Here is a 21,626-nt window from a genome sequence, read left to right on the forward strand (position 1 = left end):
GTCAGATTTTGAGGATTGATGGACATTTTTGCCTTATTATTACAGCATCCCTCAATTTCATTTGGTTATATTTGTAGATGGAAATCACTTTATTATTTTCTTTACATACCTGTTTGCCTCTAATTTGTTTACTTTAGTCCTAAAATGCCTGCAAGAAATATACAGCCTGTACAAAAGTTTTCATAAAATTAAGGAATTTTTCCCTTTCACTTAATGGAATCTAATGCAATTAAATCCTTGTTCTGTGTCAAGATAAATCAAATATAGGTCAAAGCTAAATTCAAGGACTGGTGCTAAGCAAAAGATACATAATTCTTATAGAGCAAATATAATAGTTTCACATGGCATATGTTTAGTGTTTGGAGAGTCCATGGTGCATATAGTAATTTGACAGAAATGTGTTGGCTTTTTTATTATTTATTTTGACTGCACAAGTAAATTTGTGTCCATAATCAGCTCTTGATTTTTTTTTACTGGAAGATACAGTATATGGAATATTTATTAATATTTTACTGCATCTTATCCTTGCTTGAAATGCAATAAGGAAAAGGGAAATTGAATAGCTATTAAGAATTTTAGGTCAAAGCTAGAGCTTACTTTATACGTGTAGGACATGTCCTTATCACAGTGAAATGCAAATAATCATATCTTAATATGCTGTGTGTCCATAGGTGTATGTATGCATATTATATTATTTCAATCTCACTTTAAGTTTTAAACTATCCTCCTGACAGTTCTCTGACAGTTTTAGTCTTCACTAAAATTAGATCCTTAGAAGTATCTTTCAGCTTGAATTTCAAAGCTGCTTGTGCATACATTTATTTATGGACCTGTTTTCTCAAATCCTTTGATCTATTTTTAAAGAATATAAATTTCAACATGTATCTTTAGTGTAGAAGCTCCCACATTTAAACGGGGTATCTTAAACTGAGTATCCTTAATACTGGGCTGCAAAGTCAGTATCCTTGGCTTCTTTATAAAATTGGAACAAAACCAACAGAGAGATTGTGCTAACCACTAGAAAACTGGCTGTTCTGCAATGGATCAAAGATCTCAGATATAAGAAACTGAGGAGCAAGGCTTTACTGCAAAGCTGTGCAGTCTTTGTGATTTAGCCGGCAGAAATGCACGCTTTTGCCAAGTACCTTTCCCCCATATCTCTTCATCTTCCAATTTTGCTGTCTGATCACCATATTTCAGGATTATGCAATCTTGGCTTGGACACACATTTTTGCCACAGTAGTTCTAGAAGCTGGAAAGGATTGTTTTCCTTGGTGCGTGCATGGGTGAGATGTCAGTGTTTTCCAACCTTTTCTAACCCAAGGCTCACTTATAGATGTGCTGTGGAAAAGTTTTATTAATATAAGGCATTCCCCATCCTCATACCTATTGTAGCTCATTGCCATGGCAAAATTCTGTGGCATACCTGTTCATTTCTGACAGCACACTTTTGTGCCACGGCACACTGGTTGGGAAACACTGTGGTATGTGGATCAAATTATTCATTTAGCTTTCACTTTGCTAGATTAAACAAGCCCTTTTAGTCTTCTGTGGTATGGTAGGCTTGCTGTTCCCTTGGTCATTCTGCTAGTCTTTCCCCATACGTGTTTCAGGTGAAATTCATTTTTTGTGAACATGGGTGATCAGAACTGTACACCGTATTATAGAAGGCAAATCTTGTCTCCACTGGAAATACCATTCTAATATTTCCTAACATTACAATTTTCACATAACTTCATAGGATCATAAGAAAATAGGGTTGGTAGGGATCTCATGAGGTCAACTAGTCCAGTCCTCAATTCAAGATGGGATCAGCTGTAATCATCCCAGCCAAGTCTCTCCAGCCTACTTGTGAAGATTTCTAAAGATGGAGATTCCATAATTTCTCTATGTATCCTGTTCAAATGCTTGAATGGAAAGTTCTTCCTAATTTCCAACCTGAATTTCCTCTACTGCAGTTTGAGGTCATTATGCCTAGTCCTGTCTTCTACACAGAATTATCCTGTCTCTCCATCCTCTTTATAATCAGTCTTCAGGTATTTGAAAACTGTTATCAAATCCCTGCTCAGTCTTCTCTTCTCCAACCTAAATAACCCTAGTTCTTTCATTTTTTCTTCATAAGCCATGCTTCCCAGATCGTTAATCATTTTTCTTGCTCTCTGGAGTCTTCCTTTTTAGTGGGGTTAGTATTGAATCTCCAGTCTTATTATCCTTCCTTCTGTCTGCAGTTTGTCAGCTCTTCTTATCCTCTGTTCTTTCTCAATCTTTTGAAGGTAACGCTTGTTCTTCCTCACACTTCAGTCCCCAGTTACTGTCATTATCTTATCTTCTCTTTTGGGTTAGCTGATTTTCTTAATTTCTTTTCATGTGTGTTTGATCTTTTCTCTTGTGCAGCATGAGCTTTGCTAAACTCTTTCTCCTACTGGTCAATGTCTTCTTTAACCTTGCAGGGGTCAGCACCCTCTGTCATATGTGCTGAGCATGGCACATGAGGCCATTTTGCTTGGCACACCACTGCTGGCCTGTGGTCTAAGCAACTGCTGCCATGCACAAAGCCCAGGCTGCTCCCAGCAGGTGGCTGGGCAGCTGCAAGCAGACTGGGCTCCATGGTTGGCAGCAGCTACCCAGAGTCTGGGCCAGTTGCAGCCAGGAGCCTGCAAACATCTCCGGGCTCCGGCATTAGTTCCATACCAGCAGGTGCATGCGTGTCTTGGACTGGACAGTGGGGGAGGGGCCTGAGGCAGCGCAACCCCGGCCTCTCCCCTGCTGCTGGCAGAGCTAATGGTGGGGCTCCAGAGCCCAGTGCAGCTGTTTGTAGCCAGCCTGGGCTCTGGGCAGTGGCACCAAGCAGCAGGCGGGCTGCAAACAGCTGTGCTGGGCTCCTCAGCCCCAGCATCAGCTCCATGCTGGCAGCGACTGCACGTGCACCTCAGAGCAGACAGTGGGAGGGCTGTGCTGCCTCAGGCCCTATCCTCACCATCTGTGCCAAGGCACACATGTGCCCACCGGTATGGAGCTGATGCTGGAGCAGCTGTTTGCAGCCTCCTGCCTGCAGCCAGCCCAGGCTCTGGTAGCTGCTGCCAACCACGGAGCCCAGACTGCTTGCAGCAGGGCTTGCAACTGAGCCCACCTGACTCCCACCTGCTCCAAGCCCAGCCCCGCCCTGCCACTGGGATGAAGCTGGCGCTGCCCCTTGCCAGGAGCACTGCACCTTTTGCGGGCTTAGCTGTGTGGGGTGGTTGGGTGGACTGATGAGCAGGCTCCAGGCCAGGGCCTCGGCCAGCTGCGTTGCAGCTCGGGGGCTGGCTCCCCAGGGAAGCACAGGGGCTCTGGCGGGACCAGGGCATTGTTGGGTCGGACTATGTCCGGTGGCCCAGGAGCCCGGATCTGTGCGCCTGCGCATCTGGTTCTTTGTGTTTGTCTGCCTCTCTCTGATTCTGTGTGTCTGTGTGCCCACACATGTGTCTGGTTTAGGATGTGTGTGTGCACGTGTCTGTTTTTTGGGTGTGTTCTGGTTCTCTGTCTTTGTGCACATGGTTCTCTGTGTGTGTGTGTCTGGTTCTCTCTCTGCTCTTCTTTTTCCTTATCTTTCTCTCTCTCTCTCTCCTCTTTCTCTTATTTATCTCTTTTTTTCCTCTCTCATTGCAACATGCTCAACAAAAAAGGAATACACAACAACAAAGGCAACATTTATGATTATTAAATATACTAATATGCAGCATATCCTGCCATGTATCTCCTCCCACCGCCTTTTTTTTTTCTGACATGTTGGCACTCCGGTACCTTCCATGGTAGACATTGTGGGTTTTTTGGCACTCCATCCAAAAATTGTTGCTTACCCCTGTTCTAGTGGTTACTTACTCCTATGGGTCATCATCCTCATCTAGAGACCTGTACTAGGGGTGCACTGCTAAAGATTTTTTGGCTGATACCAATGGCCAATTATTAATCACCCATATTGGCCAATACCAATCCGATAGTCTATATGCATCCCAGCAGCTTAGAGAGTAGCGTCCAGCCAATAAGTCTGGTGGGGGGTAGGGGGAAGGGAAAGAGGTGTAGGAGAGGGAAGGGGAATGCGGGGGGCAGATCAAGGCTTCCATGGCGAGGGAGAAAGTGGGGATGGGGTTGGGGCAGGGGCTAGTGCTGCCTAGCCATGGTGGTAAATGCACCCTCAGGAGCAGGATGGAGTCATGGGCAGCTTGTCTGAGGGTTGTAGGGGGTAGAGAACAGGGAAGCTCCCCACTGCTGTGCACATCCTCAGAGGAGGCATGGGGGGCATGTGCCTCTCTGGATTTGTGTGAGGGGTAAAGGCAGGCTGTGGGCTGAAGTTAAAAGCTGTGCCAGCTTCTTCCCAGTGCAGGGGGGCTGGGCTGTGCTTGGGGCTGGTGGGGGCAGCACTGGGAGAGGGCTATAGCCACCGCAAAATTCCCTATAGCCACCCCTCCTAGCACCACTGCCTGCCCAGACCCCACCCTCCCCCAGCGCATCCCTGGCCCAGCTGCCCACCAAGAAGAGGCTGGCACAGCCCCTGGCCAGCCTGCCCTTGCCCCACACACAAATCTGGGGTGGGACACATGACCCCATGTCTCTCCTGGGGGTGCGCACAGTGGTGAGGACTCGCCTCAACTCCCTGCACCCCCTGGATGAGCTGCCTAGGGCTCCAGGGTCAGTTTACCCCACCCCCACATCCCTTTCCTCCCACTGACTTACTGGCCAGATGTTGCACTCCAAGCTGTTGGGTGGCATTCCTGGCACGCAGCATTTATTGGTGCCATTATTGGCTACACTGGCCAAAAAAAGCCAATTATCAATGTTAATTTTGCTTTCATCGGTGCCTATCCAATATGGACTGATATATTGGTGCACCTCTAACCTGCTCTAATTTGAAGGTCTTCTGCAAATACAGAGTTGTCTGTGCAGCCTCTGTTATGTCCTTGAATCTGTGTTATCTGTACAGCTTAATTTCCCCATTTGAACTCCATAGCTATCTCCAGCTACACCTTTAGTTCTTGAGACCTTTTTCCATGAGTTCTAGCAGGCCAGGTTTCATGCATTAAGAGCTTCCGCTGGACACTTGCTCAAGGATAATGTACCCCCTGCAGCTTCTGCATCCCATCATCATTGTTTCTTCAGGTTCCATTCACTGCTGCCTCCATCATCACCATAATTTTCTTTTCTTTTCTTTTTTTACTTTGTCCTTTTAAAGGAAAAACACATGCATCCATAATTCCTTGTTTGCTTGCTGCCTGGCTGCTTAAGTCTTTTGCCCGCGTTTCTCCCGCCCCTTCATATAGGCTCAGCAGTTAATTGTCCCTCTGCTGTGATTAGAAGTAGTTAGCCTCTCCTCACACAGTGATCTACAAGGAGTCTTATTCATAACACACAGCCTCCAAACAGAGTATGCAAGTACCAGAAAAAGGACTGCTTTTTCACTAAGGACAAATTGCATAGAAACATTCTTGTTTGCTGGCTTCTATCAGCGCTGGGCTCTGCAAGTTCATTTCTGTCATCCCCCCTGTCACTGGGTTGATTGCACATGTCAATTGTCCAGTTTCCAAATGCAGTTGTGATATACCTATACAATTATGCACATGATAATTTTTAAAAAACAAGTCCTTAATAATTTTCGGTTAGTCATCTACATGTTAAAAATAAACTAGTGGAGCATCAGCCTTTGATAATGAGAATTATTAATGTCTTTATAATCTAAGCTTCCCCTCTCTCTCATCCAGATTTAATGTTCTACACTTGAATAAGTAAAGAAAACAGTGAGTGGCTGGCTCTCTTTCCTTTAAAAATTAGCTGTGCTTCACAGTATCTGTAAGAGTTTCACTAGAATAGGTTCGATGTTGCTATCTGGGGATATACTTTGTAGTCTTAACAGTTATCTGTTTTTAATTTTAAACCAGGGCTTTATGTGGTTCATTGTTTACAGGAACGTGAAAGTGAACCTTCTTTCATACATTAGCCAACAAGATGATGTCTTCCTCTATCTTTTGCAGAAGATAATTTGTTGATCAGCAAAAGAGTAGTTATGAAGTTTTTCTTAGGCTAAAATTGACCGTCGTCCAGACAGATGTCAGTTTTCTAGGCAACTTGCCACAATAGGTACTTTACACAACAAGGCGCACTCTCACTTGCGCATGTTCATTTGGAGTAGTGAAATCCTAGTAGAGGTACTTCATAAAGCTTAAGCTTTTCTAAAGTGGTAAAGCAGCTTTTAAGTTGCCACTGGATACAGAGCCTCCATGTCTCAACATAAAACTGATTTTGCTTACCCATAGATAGGCACACTTGCATAAAAATAGGGTGTTAAGTTATATTGTTTCAAAGTTAAGTAAGACCCAAGTATGTCTTACATATGGTGATAGTTTTTCAGCTCTTCAGTTGTCTGTGTGGGTTTTTACATGCCATTTTTTCAGTCACTGCATGGATTTATATTCAGAAAGTTGGTGGTTGTGTTTAAAAAATATCACTGAATTTATTTTATAGAGTGGGTATATGAAAGTAACTAGTTGCTGCTGCACGGTGGTGTGCTGTTGTCAGATTTTGTATTTGTTTTTGTTGTTTTGCTAAACAATTAAAGAAGAGGGAAAACATATAAAATACTCTATCTTTAAAAAAAAGCACTGATTTTTTCCTTTGGGTTTGAGAGCAATCAAAATTTGTCAAGACTCTAAGGAGAAAATCCTGAATATTAACTCCAATATGTCATTCTTAAATGTTCCTCAAGACACTCCCTACTTTAGTAGAAAATATCAATCAAACAGCACGGTTTTTAAGGGTTGAAATTATATTAATAATATGATTAAAAACCATGATTTTTAGGAGAAAGCTGCATGTGGTCTTGGGAGATATTTTTCTCTTGAAATGAACTATTTTGCATTTTTCATACACTTTCAAGATTGTCAGCAGCAAATTAGAATATACATAATTCATTACAGTTGACTTAGAAGTATAACAAAAATATTTTAATAATTTCTACTTCTTTTAAAGGATTTAAGGTGTATTTTGAAGGAAATTATTTGCTCTATTCTACCTTTCAGCAAAATACTGGTAATATTAATATGTACCTATTCTGCGAGAGTGTGTATGTGTTTCTTTTATTTATTTTTTTAACTAAAACATGAAAAGTTTTAAAATAGCCAATTTTGTGTTATTGCACCATGAAACTACAGAGCCCTTGGAGAGCATGAGTACAAAAAACTTCTACTGTCTGTCTAATAGGCAATTACTAACCATTGTAATATTTTAATATAGGTAAATAGGTATTGCTCAATGGAGACAATGCTAAATTTTTAATAAGACTCACCAAGATCACTATGGTTAATGAAGAATAGTTTTTCTGTTACTAAAAACCTTATTTTTAATACTTTTATCCTTTACCATAATGAATAGTGTATATTAGCAAATAAAATAGTAATCAAGGTAATAACCTAAGGATACATCCTAACTTTATACATTCACTTGGATTTAAACATACTGTAGGCAACACAATACATTTTCCATGTTTGATATACATAGCAGATTGGTAATTTTAAAAATAGTTCAATTAGATATTTCTTATATATGTTAAACTTCTATTGAATTACAGAAATACAGGTTCCAGATCATGTAAACAACTGACACATCTATCTATAGCTGTATTTAAGATCAGAAAAATAGGGGGTTGTTTGGGTTTTTTTAAATCTGTGTTCTCAGTATTAACTAGTATGGTTTGGCAACATGATTGGAGAAGGGGAGGAATCAAATGCATGTTAGTTGGTCATATTCAACCCTATGCTCAACTTAATTCTTAGTTAGGGAATTAACTCTCAGTTGGCCAATATCTCCTATACCATTAATTCCTCTTGAATTACCAAGAGCTGAACCAGAAAGTCTTTGGTACTGAAGACTCTCTTGGTATGAATAACATTATCAGGACTCAACATTTGGACTGTGGTTTGAAATGTTTTAGAGGAGATAAAAGAAAAGAAAACCTGTTCTTTTAGAGTATAACAGAAATAGTTGCAGTATACAAATTTAGGTTGACTTCCCCTTTGCTGTGTATAAGGGAGCCTCAGACTAGCTAGAAAACAGTATTTTTAGGGCAGCAACAATTCTTGGCATGTTCTTCACCTAATCTGATTTCTGTTCCTTTATAAGAAGCAGCAGATATGTGCAGGTTACAACAGTTGATATTTCTCTTGGTTTCAGCTAGGGGAAATGTTTGTGTCCAGAGAATGGGCCTGATTAAACAAATTCCAAGCACCCAGTGTTCCTCTTTCAACTTTTGTGTCACAGATGGCAGTGAGTTGCCTCTGGTAAAAGCTTTTTTCCCTCAGCAAAAAAGGAAAAAGAGCATAATTCCCAGAACCCCAGTGTTAAGTATGCTACAGGAAGAGCAACCTCCTTTGTCTCCTACCTGTCCTCCTTCCAGGGATTAGAGCACCATAGACACTGGAAATAAGGAAATTCTGGCATGTTTGCGGGGCTGAGGGACACTAACTAAACTCTGCCTGTTCAGTGCCAGCAGTGGGAAGGTTTGTCTGGGATGTCATCTCACTGGCTATAGATAGCAAAGTCAAAGCTCCTTAGAGAGAAACCTCTTACCAGTCACTTTCCACGAATGGTACATACACCTAAAGGTACTTAGTGAAAATCCTTGAGAGGTATTTAATGCTAAATCAGTTTGTCTTCCCAGTGTCTCTGAAACCCACACACACACAGGCAGAGAGAAGAACAGGGCAGCAGCAGCAGTAGCAGCACCAGGACCAGTCAGTCACAGACCCAGCCAGGCTTTACCACCCCAAAAACTCGCCAAGATGTGTGACATGGCAGGGCTGGATAACCTGATCGCCAATACAGCATACCTGCAGGCCCGGAAGAGCACCGATGGAGATGCCAAGGAGATTCAGCGGAGACGTAGGAGCCTCTCACTTCCCAAAGCTAACCATGAGATCAGGCAGTCTATTCCTGCTGATTATGAGAGCACCTGTGAAGTGCAGCCCATTGGCAAGAAGATGTTCAGGGAGTTCTTAGAGACCGTGCCTGAATATGTCATAGTCAAGAACTTTCTGGATGAAGTGTCCAGATGGGAGGTGGCAGAAGACAGCACCAAGAATAGTATTGTAGAGAGCCTGTTCACTAACTTTCTCAAGTCTGGCTCCAGCAGCTATCTGACCTTCATAAGCTCAAACCTGGCCAGCAAGTGCCAGGAAGCCACTGAAAAGGATTATGAGAATGTTGTAGAGCTGGCCAAGCAGGAGAGCAAGGCCTTCCTGCAGGACAAGCCCTTTCAGGAATTCCAGAACAGTCGCTTCTATGACAAGTTCCTTCAGTGGAAAGTCTTTGAGAAGCAGCCAGTAAATGAAAAGTATTTCTATGAGTACCGGGTGTTGGGCAAAGGCGGCTTTGGAGAGGTAGGCACTCTACTTTGGAAAGCAACTCCCACCCCCTCCCCTTCTTCCCTAAGACAATAGATGGGTTTGAGCAATGCCAGGAGAAGCCTATAATAGACTAAGTAGATGGCCAATGCCTTAAAAAAAATCACTTCCTTAGACTCCATAATATGATGTAACTCCATTTTTGGCAAGTGGGAGGCTGTCCCAAGACACCCACATTTCTGTTTTCATGGTGTTATTTTATCCAAACCTAGATAAAACAGGCTCCCCAGAGAAAAAATTAACTCTACATAGAGCCATCCAAGTAAAATGGACCAATTCCCTATTCTTCTTATATCCCCTTGCTAATGCTGCCCATCACATGAATCACAAACAGTGCCCTCTTGCACTTCATGCTTTTCCAGGTCCTACCCACTGCCATTCTTGTTTCACCTCCAATGTGTGTATATAAACTACTTACTTTACTTGTATCCTTCTCCTCTAGGTGTGTGCCATCCAAGTAAAAAACACTGGCAAGATGTATGCTTGTAAGAAACTAGATAAGAAGAGGTTAAAGAAGAAAAGTGGGGAGAAGATGGCTCTGCTAGAGAAGGAAATCTTGGAGAAGGTCAACAGTCGTTTCATAGTCTCCCTTGCCTATGCCTTTGAGAGCAAAAGCCACCTATGTTTAGTCATAAGTCTCATGAATGGAGGGGATCTTAAATACCACATCTACAACATTGGTGAGAGGGGCTTGGAAATGAGCAGAGTCATCTTTTATTCAGCTCAGATCACCTGTGGGATTCTGCATCTTCACTCCATTAACATCGTGTACAGGGACATGAAGCCAGAAAATGTCCTTCTGGATGATGATGGCCACTGCAGGTTGTCTGACTTGGGTTTGGCAGTGGAAGTGAAAGAGGGGAAACCCATCAACCAGAGGGTAAGTGCAAGTTCACTGTGCAGGGAAGAGAGGAGGGAAACCATTCTATTTCTAATACGTTATGAGAACAAGTCTTAATTCTTTAATATTTGTTCTTCACTAAAGACCTTATGTGAACATTTCATTCTAAGTGACAGTTGGTAAGAGGATTTGTTAATTAACTCTTTGGCTGCTAGATACAGTAATGCAACTTACCTCTTCACAGAGAAATAAAAGAACAAATCCATCTGTTATTTCTTTTGGAATAGCCCCTTAGCTCAAAATAGGCATTTTAGAGGTACTAGCACAGATACCTTGCAACTGAGACAGGTTACGATCCTCCATGCCCAAAGGGAGGTAATCCCAACAAGGGTCAAAGGGAGCAGGAGGGCACATAAACCCCCATGGCTCACTAAGAGCATCCGGGAATGTCTCCTTGCTAAAAGGGAGGCATATACCCAATGGAGAGATGGGGTCATCGCCAAGAAGGACTATGTTATAGTCGCCCGAGGATGTAGGGGGGCAGTCAGGAGGGCCAAGGCAGAGTTGGAGATAGGACTAGCTTCCCGGATTAAGGACAATAAGAAGTCCTTCTTCAAATACATAGGGGGTAAAAAGAGGGTCCCGGGTAATGTGGGGCCCCTGCAGGACACGATGGGCAACTTAGTCATCACGCCAGATGACAAAGCTAACATATTTAACGATTTCTTTGCCTCTGTCTTCCTAAGTAGGGACCAGTTCAGCCACCTCCCTGCTGGGCCCCCCTCGGGCCCCGAGAGAGACACGCCTGGGCCAAGGGTTAGCGAGGAGTTAGTTAGGGTACTTCTGGAGAAGCTGGACGTGTTCAAGTCCGCTGGTCCGGACGATCTTCACCCTAGGGTTCTACAGGAACTGGCTGAGGTCATTGCGGGACCCCTGGCACGGCTCTATGAGCACTCGTGGTGCTCTGGCGAGGTGCCGGAGGACTGGAAGAGGGCCAATGTGGTCCCTATCTTCAAAAAGGGAAAAAAAGAGGACCCGGGAAATTACAGGCCAGTTAGTCTTACCTCAATCCCGGGTAAGCTCTTTGAAAAAATTATCCTGGCACACATCCAGGAGGGCCTTGCGGGGGAATGCATGCTCAGGGGCAACCAACATGGGTTTATCAGTGGCAGGTCTTGTCAGACCAACCTGGTGGCCTTTTACGATCAGGTCACCAAATCATTAGACGCAGGGGTTGCTGTGGATGTAGTCTTTTTGGACTTCCGGAAGGCTTTCGACACTGTCTCTCACCCTGTCCTCATCAAAAAGCTGAGAGACTGTGGTGTCGATGCCCACACGGTCAAATGGGTCGCCAACTGGTTGGAGGGCCGCACCCAGAGGGTGGTAGTGGATGGGTTCTTCTCGACCTGGAAGGATGTGGGCAGTGGGGTTCCGCAGGGCTTGGTCCTCGGGCCTGCACTGTTCAACATCTTCATCAGTGACTTGGATGAGGGGGTAGAAAGCACCCTGTTCAAGTTTGCTGATGACACTAAGATGTGGGGGGATGTGGGTGCACTAGAAGGGTGCAATAGGCTACAAGCTGACCTTGACAGGTTGCAACGGTGGGCGGATGAGAATAGGATGGGGTTTAACACTGATAAGTGCAAGGTGTTGCACATGGGGAGGAAGAACCGGCACCACACTTACAGGTTGGGGAACTCTCCTCTTGCCAGCACGGAGACGGAAAAGGATCTTGGAGTCGTCATTGACTCCACGATGAACATGGGCCGGCAGTGTGGGGAGGCAGTCAAGAAGGCCAATCGTACCCTATCATGCATCCACAGATGCATCTCGAGCAGGTCCAGGGAGGTGATCCTCCCCCTCTATGCGGCACTGGTCAGGCCGCAGCTGGAGTACTGCGTCCAGTTCTGGGCGCCACACTTCAAGAGGGACGTGGACAATATGGAAAGAGTTCAGAGGAGGGCCACTCGTATGATCAGGGGTCAGCAGGGCAGGCCTTATGAGGATAGGCTACGGGACCTGAACCTGTTTAGCCTCCACAAGAGAAGGCTAAGGGGGGACCTTGTGGCCTGCTACAAACTGGTCAGGGGGATCAGCAGGTATTGGGGGAGTCCCTGTTCCCCCGTGCGCTGCCAGGAGTGACCAGGAATAACGGTCACAAACTGGCGGAGGGTAAGTTTAGATTAGATATTAGGAGGCGCTACTTCACAGTCAGGGTGGCTAGGGCCTGGAACCAGCTTCCAGGGGAAGTGGTGCAGGCTCCGAGCCTGGGGATTTTTAAAAGGAAGTTAGATGAGCACCTTGCCGGGGTCATCTGACCCCGGTGCTCTTTCCTGCTAAGGCAGGGGGTCGGACTAGATGATCTACCTAGGTCCCTTCCGACTCTAGCTACTATGAAACTATGAAACTATGAAACTTTTCATGAGCTACAGTGCTTAATTAGGGACCTAACCAGAGTGGTTTGTTCATGTAATGAGAGAACCAAGGGTATGGTTCCTTTCTAGGGGATAGGCGTTTCTTCCATTTCCTATAGTTTTTGTAAATCTTAATATTGGTGGTAGGTAGTGTTACATGTGCATGGAGCTGTGTAAGAAGTGATCTATGCAGCATCCATACAAAGAAAATTTCCTGACCCCAAAGCCTGTAGTTTAAAGATATGTGAAAGCTAAGTGAGGTTTGAATGGAAGGGTGTGAAAATAAGAGAAAAAAACAATGATGGTTGGTTATTTTTGCTACTTAAATTAGAATGTGCAGCACATTAGTGATATCTGTAGCAGTGATTATACACTGATCCAGATTTAAAGTGGTAATGTCATGAGGGTTACACAAGAAAGGTGTATTATGTTACATAGATATGGTAAGCATGCTTATTTCTATTTAACCAGAACAAATAGACATATACAATGAGTGAATGTTTTAAGGAGTATCTTAATTATTTGAAAAAACAGCAGTTTGTAATGTTATTTTTAGAAGTACTGCACTTAGAGCCCCTAACTAGTTACATTATATTTGTACTCTGTCTTATACTATGCACAAGACTGCTTGTACAAATTACAATGTGATGTATGCATACAAATGTAAACAATTGCTACTAGTTTGACATGGTTACTTGTAAAATTAGAAGCTGTACCAGAAAATGTATTTTTCTGTGGCCAATATATATTTTACTGTAGATCTGAAATGACTAGCATGTCCTAAAGCTAATTGCAAAAGTTGGATAACATGACTGAAGTGTTCACTTGAACCTTACCACGAGCAGCTCAAAAACTTTTATTCACTACCACAGAGCAATAAAAACATAATTATAAAGCATTTTTAATTTCAATTTAAAAGTTATAAATAATTTATTTTTAATGCTTTATAATGTATTGAAGCCCAGGCATTGCTCTACCACTTAAAAACAGGTCTGTCTTTGAGACTCCAAATAGACTTAAACCAACTGTGTTGGAGAACCTTATTACAACCTGGTCATCCAACAACATATTTAAAACATGGTTCCATTTTGTAATAAAATAGTTTCTAATCATGTTTAAATCTTGTTTAAAAGCATGCTATAGCCTTAGAGATGCTAGGTATCATTGTGTCTTAGGATGGAACTGTGCTTTAACCATAAGGAACAGCTATGTTGCAAACATTTTTCCTAAGTAACTGTTATTACAATATTGATGACTTTTATCATGATCTTTTCTGATAAAACTTGTATTTCTATCTCCTGTACAGAAAAATAAAAATATTTATTTATTATGTATGATGGATATGTACATACCCATCATGCATTATAAATAAATATTTTTATTTTTATCATATATACATATCCATTGTGCATGATAAATAAATATTTTATTTATTTATTTATATCCATCATGCATGGTAAATAAATGCTTTTATGTGTCTGTATGGAAGATATAGATAAAAGTTTTATCTAAACAGATGAAAATAAAAGTCATCAATGTTGTAATGACAGTTATTTAGAGTTAGTGTGTATGTGAGAGAAAACTATCTTATTATATCAATTTCAGTTACCCTTCAAGATGACATATAAAGAAAAAGTTTCACTTTTTTTCTTGGTAATGTATAATGCATTCTAATGTGTTAGAATGTTTTATATTTGTTTATGCATTTTTCTTGTGTTTCACCTTAATAAGAGCAGTAGTATGAAGTGTTACCTTCCTTGTTTTTGCTGAAATACTCCCTAAAGAACTGGAGAAAGGAGTCTTCTCAAGCCCATATTGTGATACTTTACTCATAGTAATTAGTACCTCGTACCAAAAGTAATGCTACTGCAGTCGGTGGGCCTCCCCTTACTATGATTTTCAAATGTAGCTAGGCACCTAATTTCCTTTGGTTTAATGTGAGCAAAGTACCTAGGCACTTTGGAAAAACCCCAGTAAGCACTTTTATATTTTTAGGCATATAAATATCTTTAAGGAATCTGACCCTTTGTGACTGTCTAAATTTGCTTGCGTTATCTATAAAAAGGAGATAACTTTGATTGTATATATTAAGCCAAGTGATCAAAACTGGTATTAAAACAATAGCATTAAAATGTTGCAAAAAGTCTTCAGCATTTTGAGTAGGCCATATTAGATGTTCAAATTTGGTGCCTCAATGTAGGCATATTAATTCATATTTAAGCACCTAAAAAATGCCTGGATTTTCAGAGATGGACCGTTTCAACTTTCATTGAAGTTCATCAGTACTTGGCACCTTAGAAAATCATGACTCCTATAGGTATCTGAAAATGGAGCAGATGTCTGGCTTTTAGCACCATATTTAAAAATACTGATCCCCTATGTTTTGGCAGTAACCATACAACTATGAAATATACATCTCATTATATCAGAATTGTAAAATGTCATGTATAAGAATAGTGATATTTTGTCCTGTCTGTGCTGTAAATTACATAAGTTTGTGTGACGACCTTCATGGCCACACCCCATAGTGCTCTAAGCACTGAAGCATTACGTAGTGCTACAAAAATAACATCTGTCAATGGCATTGGAAACAGCTGTAAATAAATAAAGGACTAGTAGTAATTTTAAAGTTTAGACAACTTTAATGTCTGTAAGGAAATGCTGCTTAGTTTTTCTCAGAAGCCAGCTGGTTCCAGCATCCAAAGCCTTGTAGATGGAATTGCAGATTCCTTTAAAAAGTTCCTGATTTGAAGATGCCTAAAGAATATCTAAAAAGAAGAGTGATTAAGAATTATACATAGTGTCTGAGCAATATATTAATTTTCCTTAGAGTGAGCATACAGCAGACCTGGTCTTCTAGATATGCATAGCCCCATTCTTTTATGTAGAAGTGTGCATATGTTAGCTTACTTGGGTAACCCTCCTCCAAGTATTAGCTTTCTATAGTACCAAGAGTAAGCCTTGTGCTATAGGAGTCACAAAATTAGAGGGAAGTGGTCAGTTTTTGTTATGCCCTTCATAATTATAAAGTAATCAAGCTTCTTAGGCATGCTTTATGCAAGCTAAATACTGTATTTACTCAAATCCAAGATGAGTTTTCTTTCCCAATCAGCAGAGGGGAGAAATAGCCAGTCTTGGATTTAAATACTGGTCCAGGCCAGATGGTGACTCAGCTCTGGCTTTAGCCCCAAGCCCAGGGCTCAAGCCTGAGCTGAGCCACTGCTTGCCTTGGCCCGAATGGCTTGTTTGGCAGGGGAGGGGGCACACAGGTGGGGAGAGTGTAGGGGAGACCATGGGAGGGGCCTGTTACCTGCCTCCTTACACCTTGCCAACCATTCCTATGCCTGCCTCCCAACACTGCCTCCCCCACTCCCTGCTCTCCCTCCCACCTATCTGGTCCTGATCCCCCTTACCTTCTGCTCCAGTTCTTGTCCTGACCTTGCTTCACCCTGGACTGGCTGGGTTGAGGTCAGGCCAGGGTCACACTGCTGCTGACTACAGCAGAGAAGTAGAACTGCAGCAGAAGGTAAATGGAGTCAAGGAATGGAGTAGTATGCATGGGGGGAAAGCAGGTGGGGTGGGTAGGCTGCAGGGGGCAGTAGGGGATGGAGGGCAGGCTTCAATGGGAATAGACATAGACATGGGGGGGCAAGGTGTGGGGGTGGGGCAGCAGGGGGCAGATACAGGAGTACAAGGGCCAGAGGAGCAAGGAGCAAGAGTCTTCCCCCTTGCCCTTCACCTCTGCTTTCTACACTCCAGCAGTGGGAGCATGAATTTAACAAAACCTTCCATAAATGAGATTCTATATTTGGAATATTATAACAAATGTATAATTGTCTGTGTATAGAATCTAATTACTCTCCTCTTACTCTTAGAGTTGCCCCGATTATGGCTCTTATTGGCCAAGCACCATTGGAACTTAAATTTATAAACCTCTAGGTCAGTGATTCTCAACCAGGGTTCTCAACCCAGAGATTTCAAATAGGAATCAATAGTGTTAAAAGCATTCTGACCTGTTGTGGTCTTTCTGGGTTCTTACAAGACTTGCTCTACTATTTTTCTGTAGACAAAAAATGAGTGAAAACTAAGAGCTGACATTTTCCAATGTGTGTTTTGAGTCTAATGAGGGATGACTTGAGTCTAGCAAGGGGCATCTTGAGTCTAAACTATTGTTCTAGATTTTGTCTTTCTGAGGAAAGACAGTGCATTAGACAAGGTGATAATGTGCTACAATGACATAGTGTCTGTGTTTGTGGGCAAAAATCGTGATGCTGCCTCTACATTGCCATAGCAACACATCCACTCGGCATACTGCATTGCTATGGCGATGTAGTGGCTAAAAATAATTGTGCATTGCCAGCACGGCACAAAATGGGCTGTTACTATGCCATCATTTAAATCCCACCTCCTTGACAGAACACTGTGAGAGCATTGCCTTAAATGGATCTTCACATCATTTTTCTTGCCCAATCTTCACCTCATTGGTTTTACTACAGGAAAGGATGATCTAGACAAAGGTAGACACAGAAGTTATAATTCTGCCACATTGCACATATGCTCATCTTGTATTCTTGCGTAGTAGGTAAATCCTGTTTGTCTTACCCATGTGAACAATAACATTGAATTTACTGGGAATACTTTTGTAAAAAAACTAAGCAGGATATTCCTCAGGGTGTTAACTTCAGGGCTTTCATGTATGCAGTAGGTCTGGTGTTAGGGACCTCTTCCATTGAAGTCAATGCAACATTGTCTGTGAACATGTGCAGAGAGTGCCATGGGAACACGTGAATAGAGTGTTGTGGGACTGTGAACACGTGCAGAATTCCCTGGCTGAAATGCTACAAAGTCTCTAGGAAGGTATTTAGCAGTGTGCTCTTCAGCCAGAGGGTGATAAGGGGCTCCTCCTTAGCTCCCTCCAACCCTACGGGAGCCTGTCAGTGAGCCTGATAGCAGTCAACCCAGCATCTGCTCCCAGTCTGGTCCTGGATCAGCAACTGTTAAAGATGAATTCTCTTCTTCCCTACTGAGAGCAAAAGAAGCTCTCACAGCCCATCTTCTCCATTTCCTGCCCACCAAACTGCATCTCTGTGCCCTATGATCTGTCAGGGAGCCAGCCAAACTTCCTCCCTCCCACATGGATGGGGGGAGGGAGGAAAGAGCACTGTGGGATGCTGAAGGACTGAGAGACCTCTTGTAGTGCTATGTGTAACTGTTCACTTGTTACGTGATGCTACAAAAAAGTTCATGTGCTTGAAACAGGCAGTTTTGCCATTTTTGTGGCAAATCCCCCAATTTTGTGGTGCTGCAGATACCCTGAACATATAACACTATAAAGACATATATAGCACTACAAATGTATCTCATGTCCATGGCCTTTGCTGTTGATTCCAGCATCCTCTCATCTCATGATCTTACCAAATTCTATTGTGGTACACCAAATCTGTTGTGTGTAAATTATTTATACAGATTTCTGAGTGTGCACACACAAGCTAGAGAGTAAGACGTTAAATACTACACTGACAGGGCAAGCAATAAAACTAAACAAACACAGAGATGTTCTTCTGACATTATGATAATCATAATATCAAACCCCTTTAAAACATTAATATAGACTTCTTTACAGTCTCCCTGTGCTGTGGTTTATATATTTCAGGGACATCATAATATTTATATAAGAAAAACGTGTTTTGATTAAATTCATATTCAAATGTCCTTTTACCCTCCTGGGTATTTGTTTTGTGTGAGATTATATTTCTTAGGAAAACAGAAGAAAATCTATTTAGATGTTCCTGAAACTTGCAGTTTAATTTCAAGACTGTTAAGAACTGGTGGGGCGAGGTTAGGATTGTGAAATAAAAATAATTTGGCTTATTCTTATACATCTGACCTTTGTTCATTAGCACACTGTAATCATATTGGTTAAAAGTTTGGGAAAGTGGTTCTTCCTTTACTCTTTCAAAATGAAACAGTTTGTTCAGAATTACTGTATTTATTCAGAATTACCAGCAAAACTGTTTTGTTACTACTATTTAATACTTTCAAAACCAGCATATCATAACTGTATGATATGTTGGATTTATTCTCTTTTTCATTGCTTTTTGCTGTTTTTTTAATATTGAAGGTGTCAGGTGGTATAAAGGATATTAATGGCATTATATAGTAGTATAATGTTTCACATTGTTTTCTATCAACTGTACAGCACTTTACAAATATGAAAGCCTTGTTCCTCAGATGTGTCGATGATCAGAGGAGTGGGGCAGGAAGAGTAACCCCAAACTGTTTTTCTGCTTCAACCAGATCTGGGTCTGGCGGACAGGTTGTTCTACCCCAGGTTGTTCAGGAGCCCAGAGCACAATGTGACCACCAACTCTCCTATTTCCAGAGCATTTCCTACAAAGGGGAGAGACACAGGTGGCCATCAAATATTCTTTTCTGTCAAGGAAAGATATTTTCTCCTCTAAGGCATCTTTTTATGTTTCCCGTTCATCTGTAGTAACAAAAACAGGTATAGTCTGGCCTTAAAAAGTCTTGCACAGCACAACATTAGAATAAACTCATATTAGTTTCCAGTTTATAAAAGCAGTTTAACATAGTGCAGAGGGCTGGCAGAAAGATTGGTTAGTGAAGCCCTCTGAAGGTAAAAAATGCTATGTAAGTGTTAAATGATACTATTTAATCTCTTTTTCCATGTTAATTATTCTGGAAACTATGAGGCCTAAGTGTGTTGGAGTAATGTCTTCAAGTACCATATAAAATCAGGGTATGTGGTAGTTTGAAATTCATACTCTTATTTATGATGTATAGGAACTTTTCTGACAGTTTCCACAGTCAGCATATTTTATCATCTTCACATTAGTTTAACCTTCAGAAGCAGGCATTTGTCTGGTAAAGGGCTGTATTGCCTAAAATATGTGGACAGCAATATTAACCTTCAAACAATTTTTTGACAGCCTTTGTCACAAAAATTTTTTGGGTGTAGTCAATAAGCTGTAGTCTACTTACAGATGCAGGTCCAGATCCATGGGTCCTTGCCTACACTGAAAACCAGTGTAAGGTTCTATTCAGTATTTTTAGGGGCATCAGAGCCTGCCCAAAGAGACTCAAAAGAAAAGTGTTGTCCTCTTCCAACAAATAAAGGCACAGGAGCAGCAAAGCATGTGGCTTTCTATCCATATACCTAGAGGATAAATTTGTCTCTTAATTCAGAATTATTTTAAACAACTCTGTCATGGGTCCCAGTTATGAGAGGTACCTAGAATGCCAGGCTCTCTCAACTCCTACAGAGTTCAGAGACAGTCAGGAGTGCTCAGCATCTCACATGACCCTCTCACAGTCAGCTTGCTTATATTTCTTAAGCCTCTAAGAGTATTAACAGAGAGACTTCATAAATAAAAAGAAAAATATACCTGAACAGAACATAGTATTTCTTTGATGTCTCCTCTGAGTAAACTGCCTACATACAATACTGTGCAAAGCTGTGATACTGCTTTTACATTAATTTATTAAGTATCTCAGAAAGTATAAATAGAGTTGATTGAAATCCTTCCCTTCACTAAGAATGCTATGTTCTATATACTGCACAGCCACTGAATAATTAATCTTCAGAACAATGCTTTCCAGAAGGGCTGTATTATCACTAGAGCTGTGAGAATCTTCAGGTGCTGATTCAATTCGGAGGAGATTCAGCCCGATTCAGCAGCCTAATTTCCGAATCCAAATCAAATTGGGAGACCAATAAAAAGGTCTGAATCAATTTGAAAGATTCAGAGAGATTCAGAGATTCAGGCAGTCCCCGCTCACTGCTGCAGGAAGCTGACCTGGACTCTGTGCTGGTAAGTGGAGGTGGGGGGCAGCTGGAGCAGGGAGGAGAGAACCATGAGGTGACCCCCACGAGGCCCCATCCCCTGCATGCTGCCCCAGCCACCCTGAGCACCCTCTGACCCCTGCCTGCTTTCCCAGCCATGTCAGTGGCTGCCACGCCCAACCCCAGCCTCCCGGTTCTTTAAATAAATAAATAAAGCCCCGCAATCAACAGCTCCTACCAGGCAGGGGGCAATCCCCACTGCCCCACTCTGCGTGGGGGGCTCTGCCACTAGCCCCCATCCCCTGCCCACTCTCCCAGCCACGTCAATGGTTGACCGGCCTGCAGCATCCTGGCGTTTAAAAAATAACCCACACTCACCAGATGCTGCAGCAGCTGTTGGGACCTCTGGGGGCTTGTGGCAGAGCCCCCCATGCAGCACAGGGCAGTGGGAAGCAGTGGGGATTGGCCCTCTGCCTAGCAGGATCCAGTGAGTGCTAGGCTTTTTTTTTTTTTTAAGTGGAGGGGTGCTAGGGCCAGGGCCGGGCAGCCATTGACAGGGCTGGGATAGTAGGCAGGGGATGGGACCTGTTTGATTCAGAAATTCGGCTGATTTGGCAGTAGTCAAATCTCTGAATCAGATTTGGCTAAATCAATTCAGGACACTGATTCAAATCACCGAATCCAATCACTGTTCCCCGAATTGGGCAAATTTGAATCCAAAGTGAATACTAGCCACTTCAAAGGAAAACAGTACCTGAGTTTGGGTAAAACTTAGCTTAGGAGCCCAGCACAGCTGTTTGGAGCCCGGCTCTGGGGAGCTGCTGCCAGCTGGGATCCCGGGTGCTCCCGGCAGTTAGCTGGGACGCTGCAAGCCCTGCTGGGAGCAGCCCGGGTTCAAGCAACCACCCGGAGCCAGGGTAGCTGCTGGCAGCCACAGAGCCCATGCTGTGGGGCAGGGGTTTTGGGTGAGGGGCAGTAGGGCTGGGGGGCAGGGACTTTTGGGTGGGGGGCACTCCAGCCAAAAAATGTTGCCTACCCCAGTTTTATACACTGTGGACCAGACTGCAAGAGAAAATCCTTCTTAGGTACTTTTGAAGACAGCAAGAAAAAAGGAAGAGCAATTTACTCATAATTCATCC

The 21,626-nt window shown here is 42.6% G+C and overlaps 1 protein-coding gene across 1 annotated transcript in view; it reads left to right on the forward strand.

Moving 5' to 3' along the window:
- The first annotated feature begins 4,192 nt into the window (after positions 1 to 4,192).
- Positions 4,193 to 21,626, forward strand: part of GRK7 (G protein-coupled receptor kinase 7) — a 29,541-nt gene continuing 12,107 nt past the window's right edge. Inside the window, exons 1-2 of the mRNA XM_090053385.1 lie at positions 4,193 to 9,404; positions 9,871 to 10,308. Coding sequence (XP_089909511.1) covers positions 8,808 to 9,404; positions 9,871 to 10,308 — 1,035 coding nt within the window. The 5' untranslated portion in view covers positions 4,193 to 8,807. The remainder of the gene's footprint in view (positions 9,405 to 9,870; positions 10,309 to 21,626) is intronic.

This window comes from Crocodylus siamensis, chromosome 6 (assembly GCF_052110815.1).
Source record: "Crocodylus siamensis isolate JL-2025a chromosome 6, ASM5211081v1, whole genome shotgun sequence".
Taxonomy (NCBI): domain Eukaryota; kingdom Metazoa; phylum Chordata; order Crocodylia; family Crocodylidae; genus Crocodylus; species Crocodylus siamensis.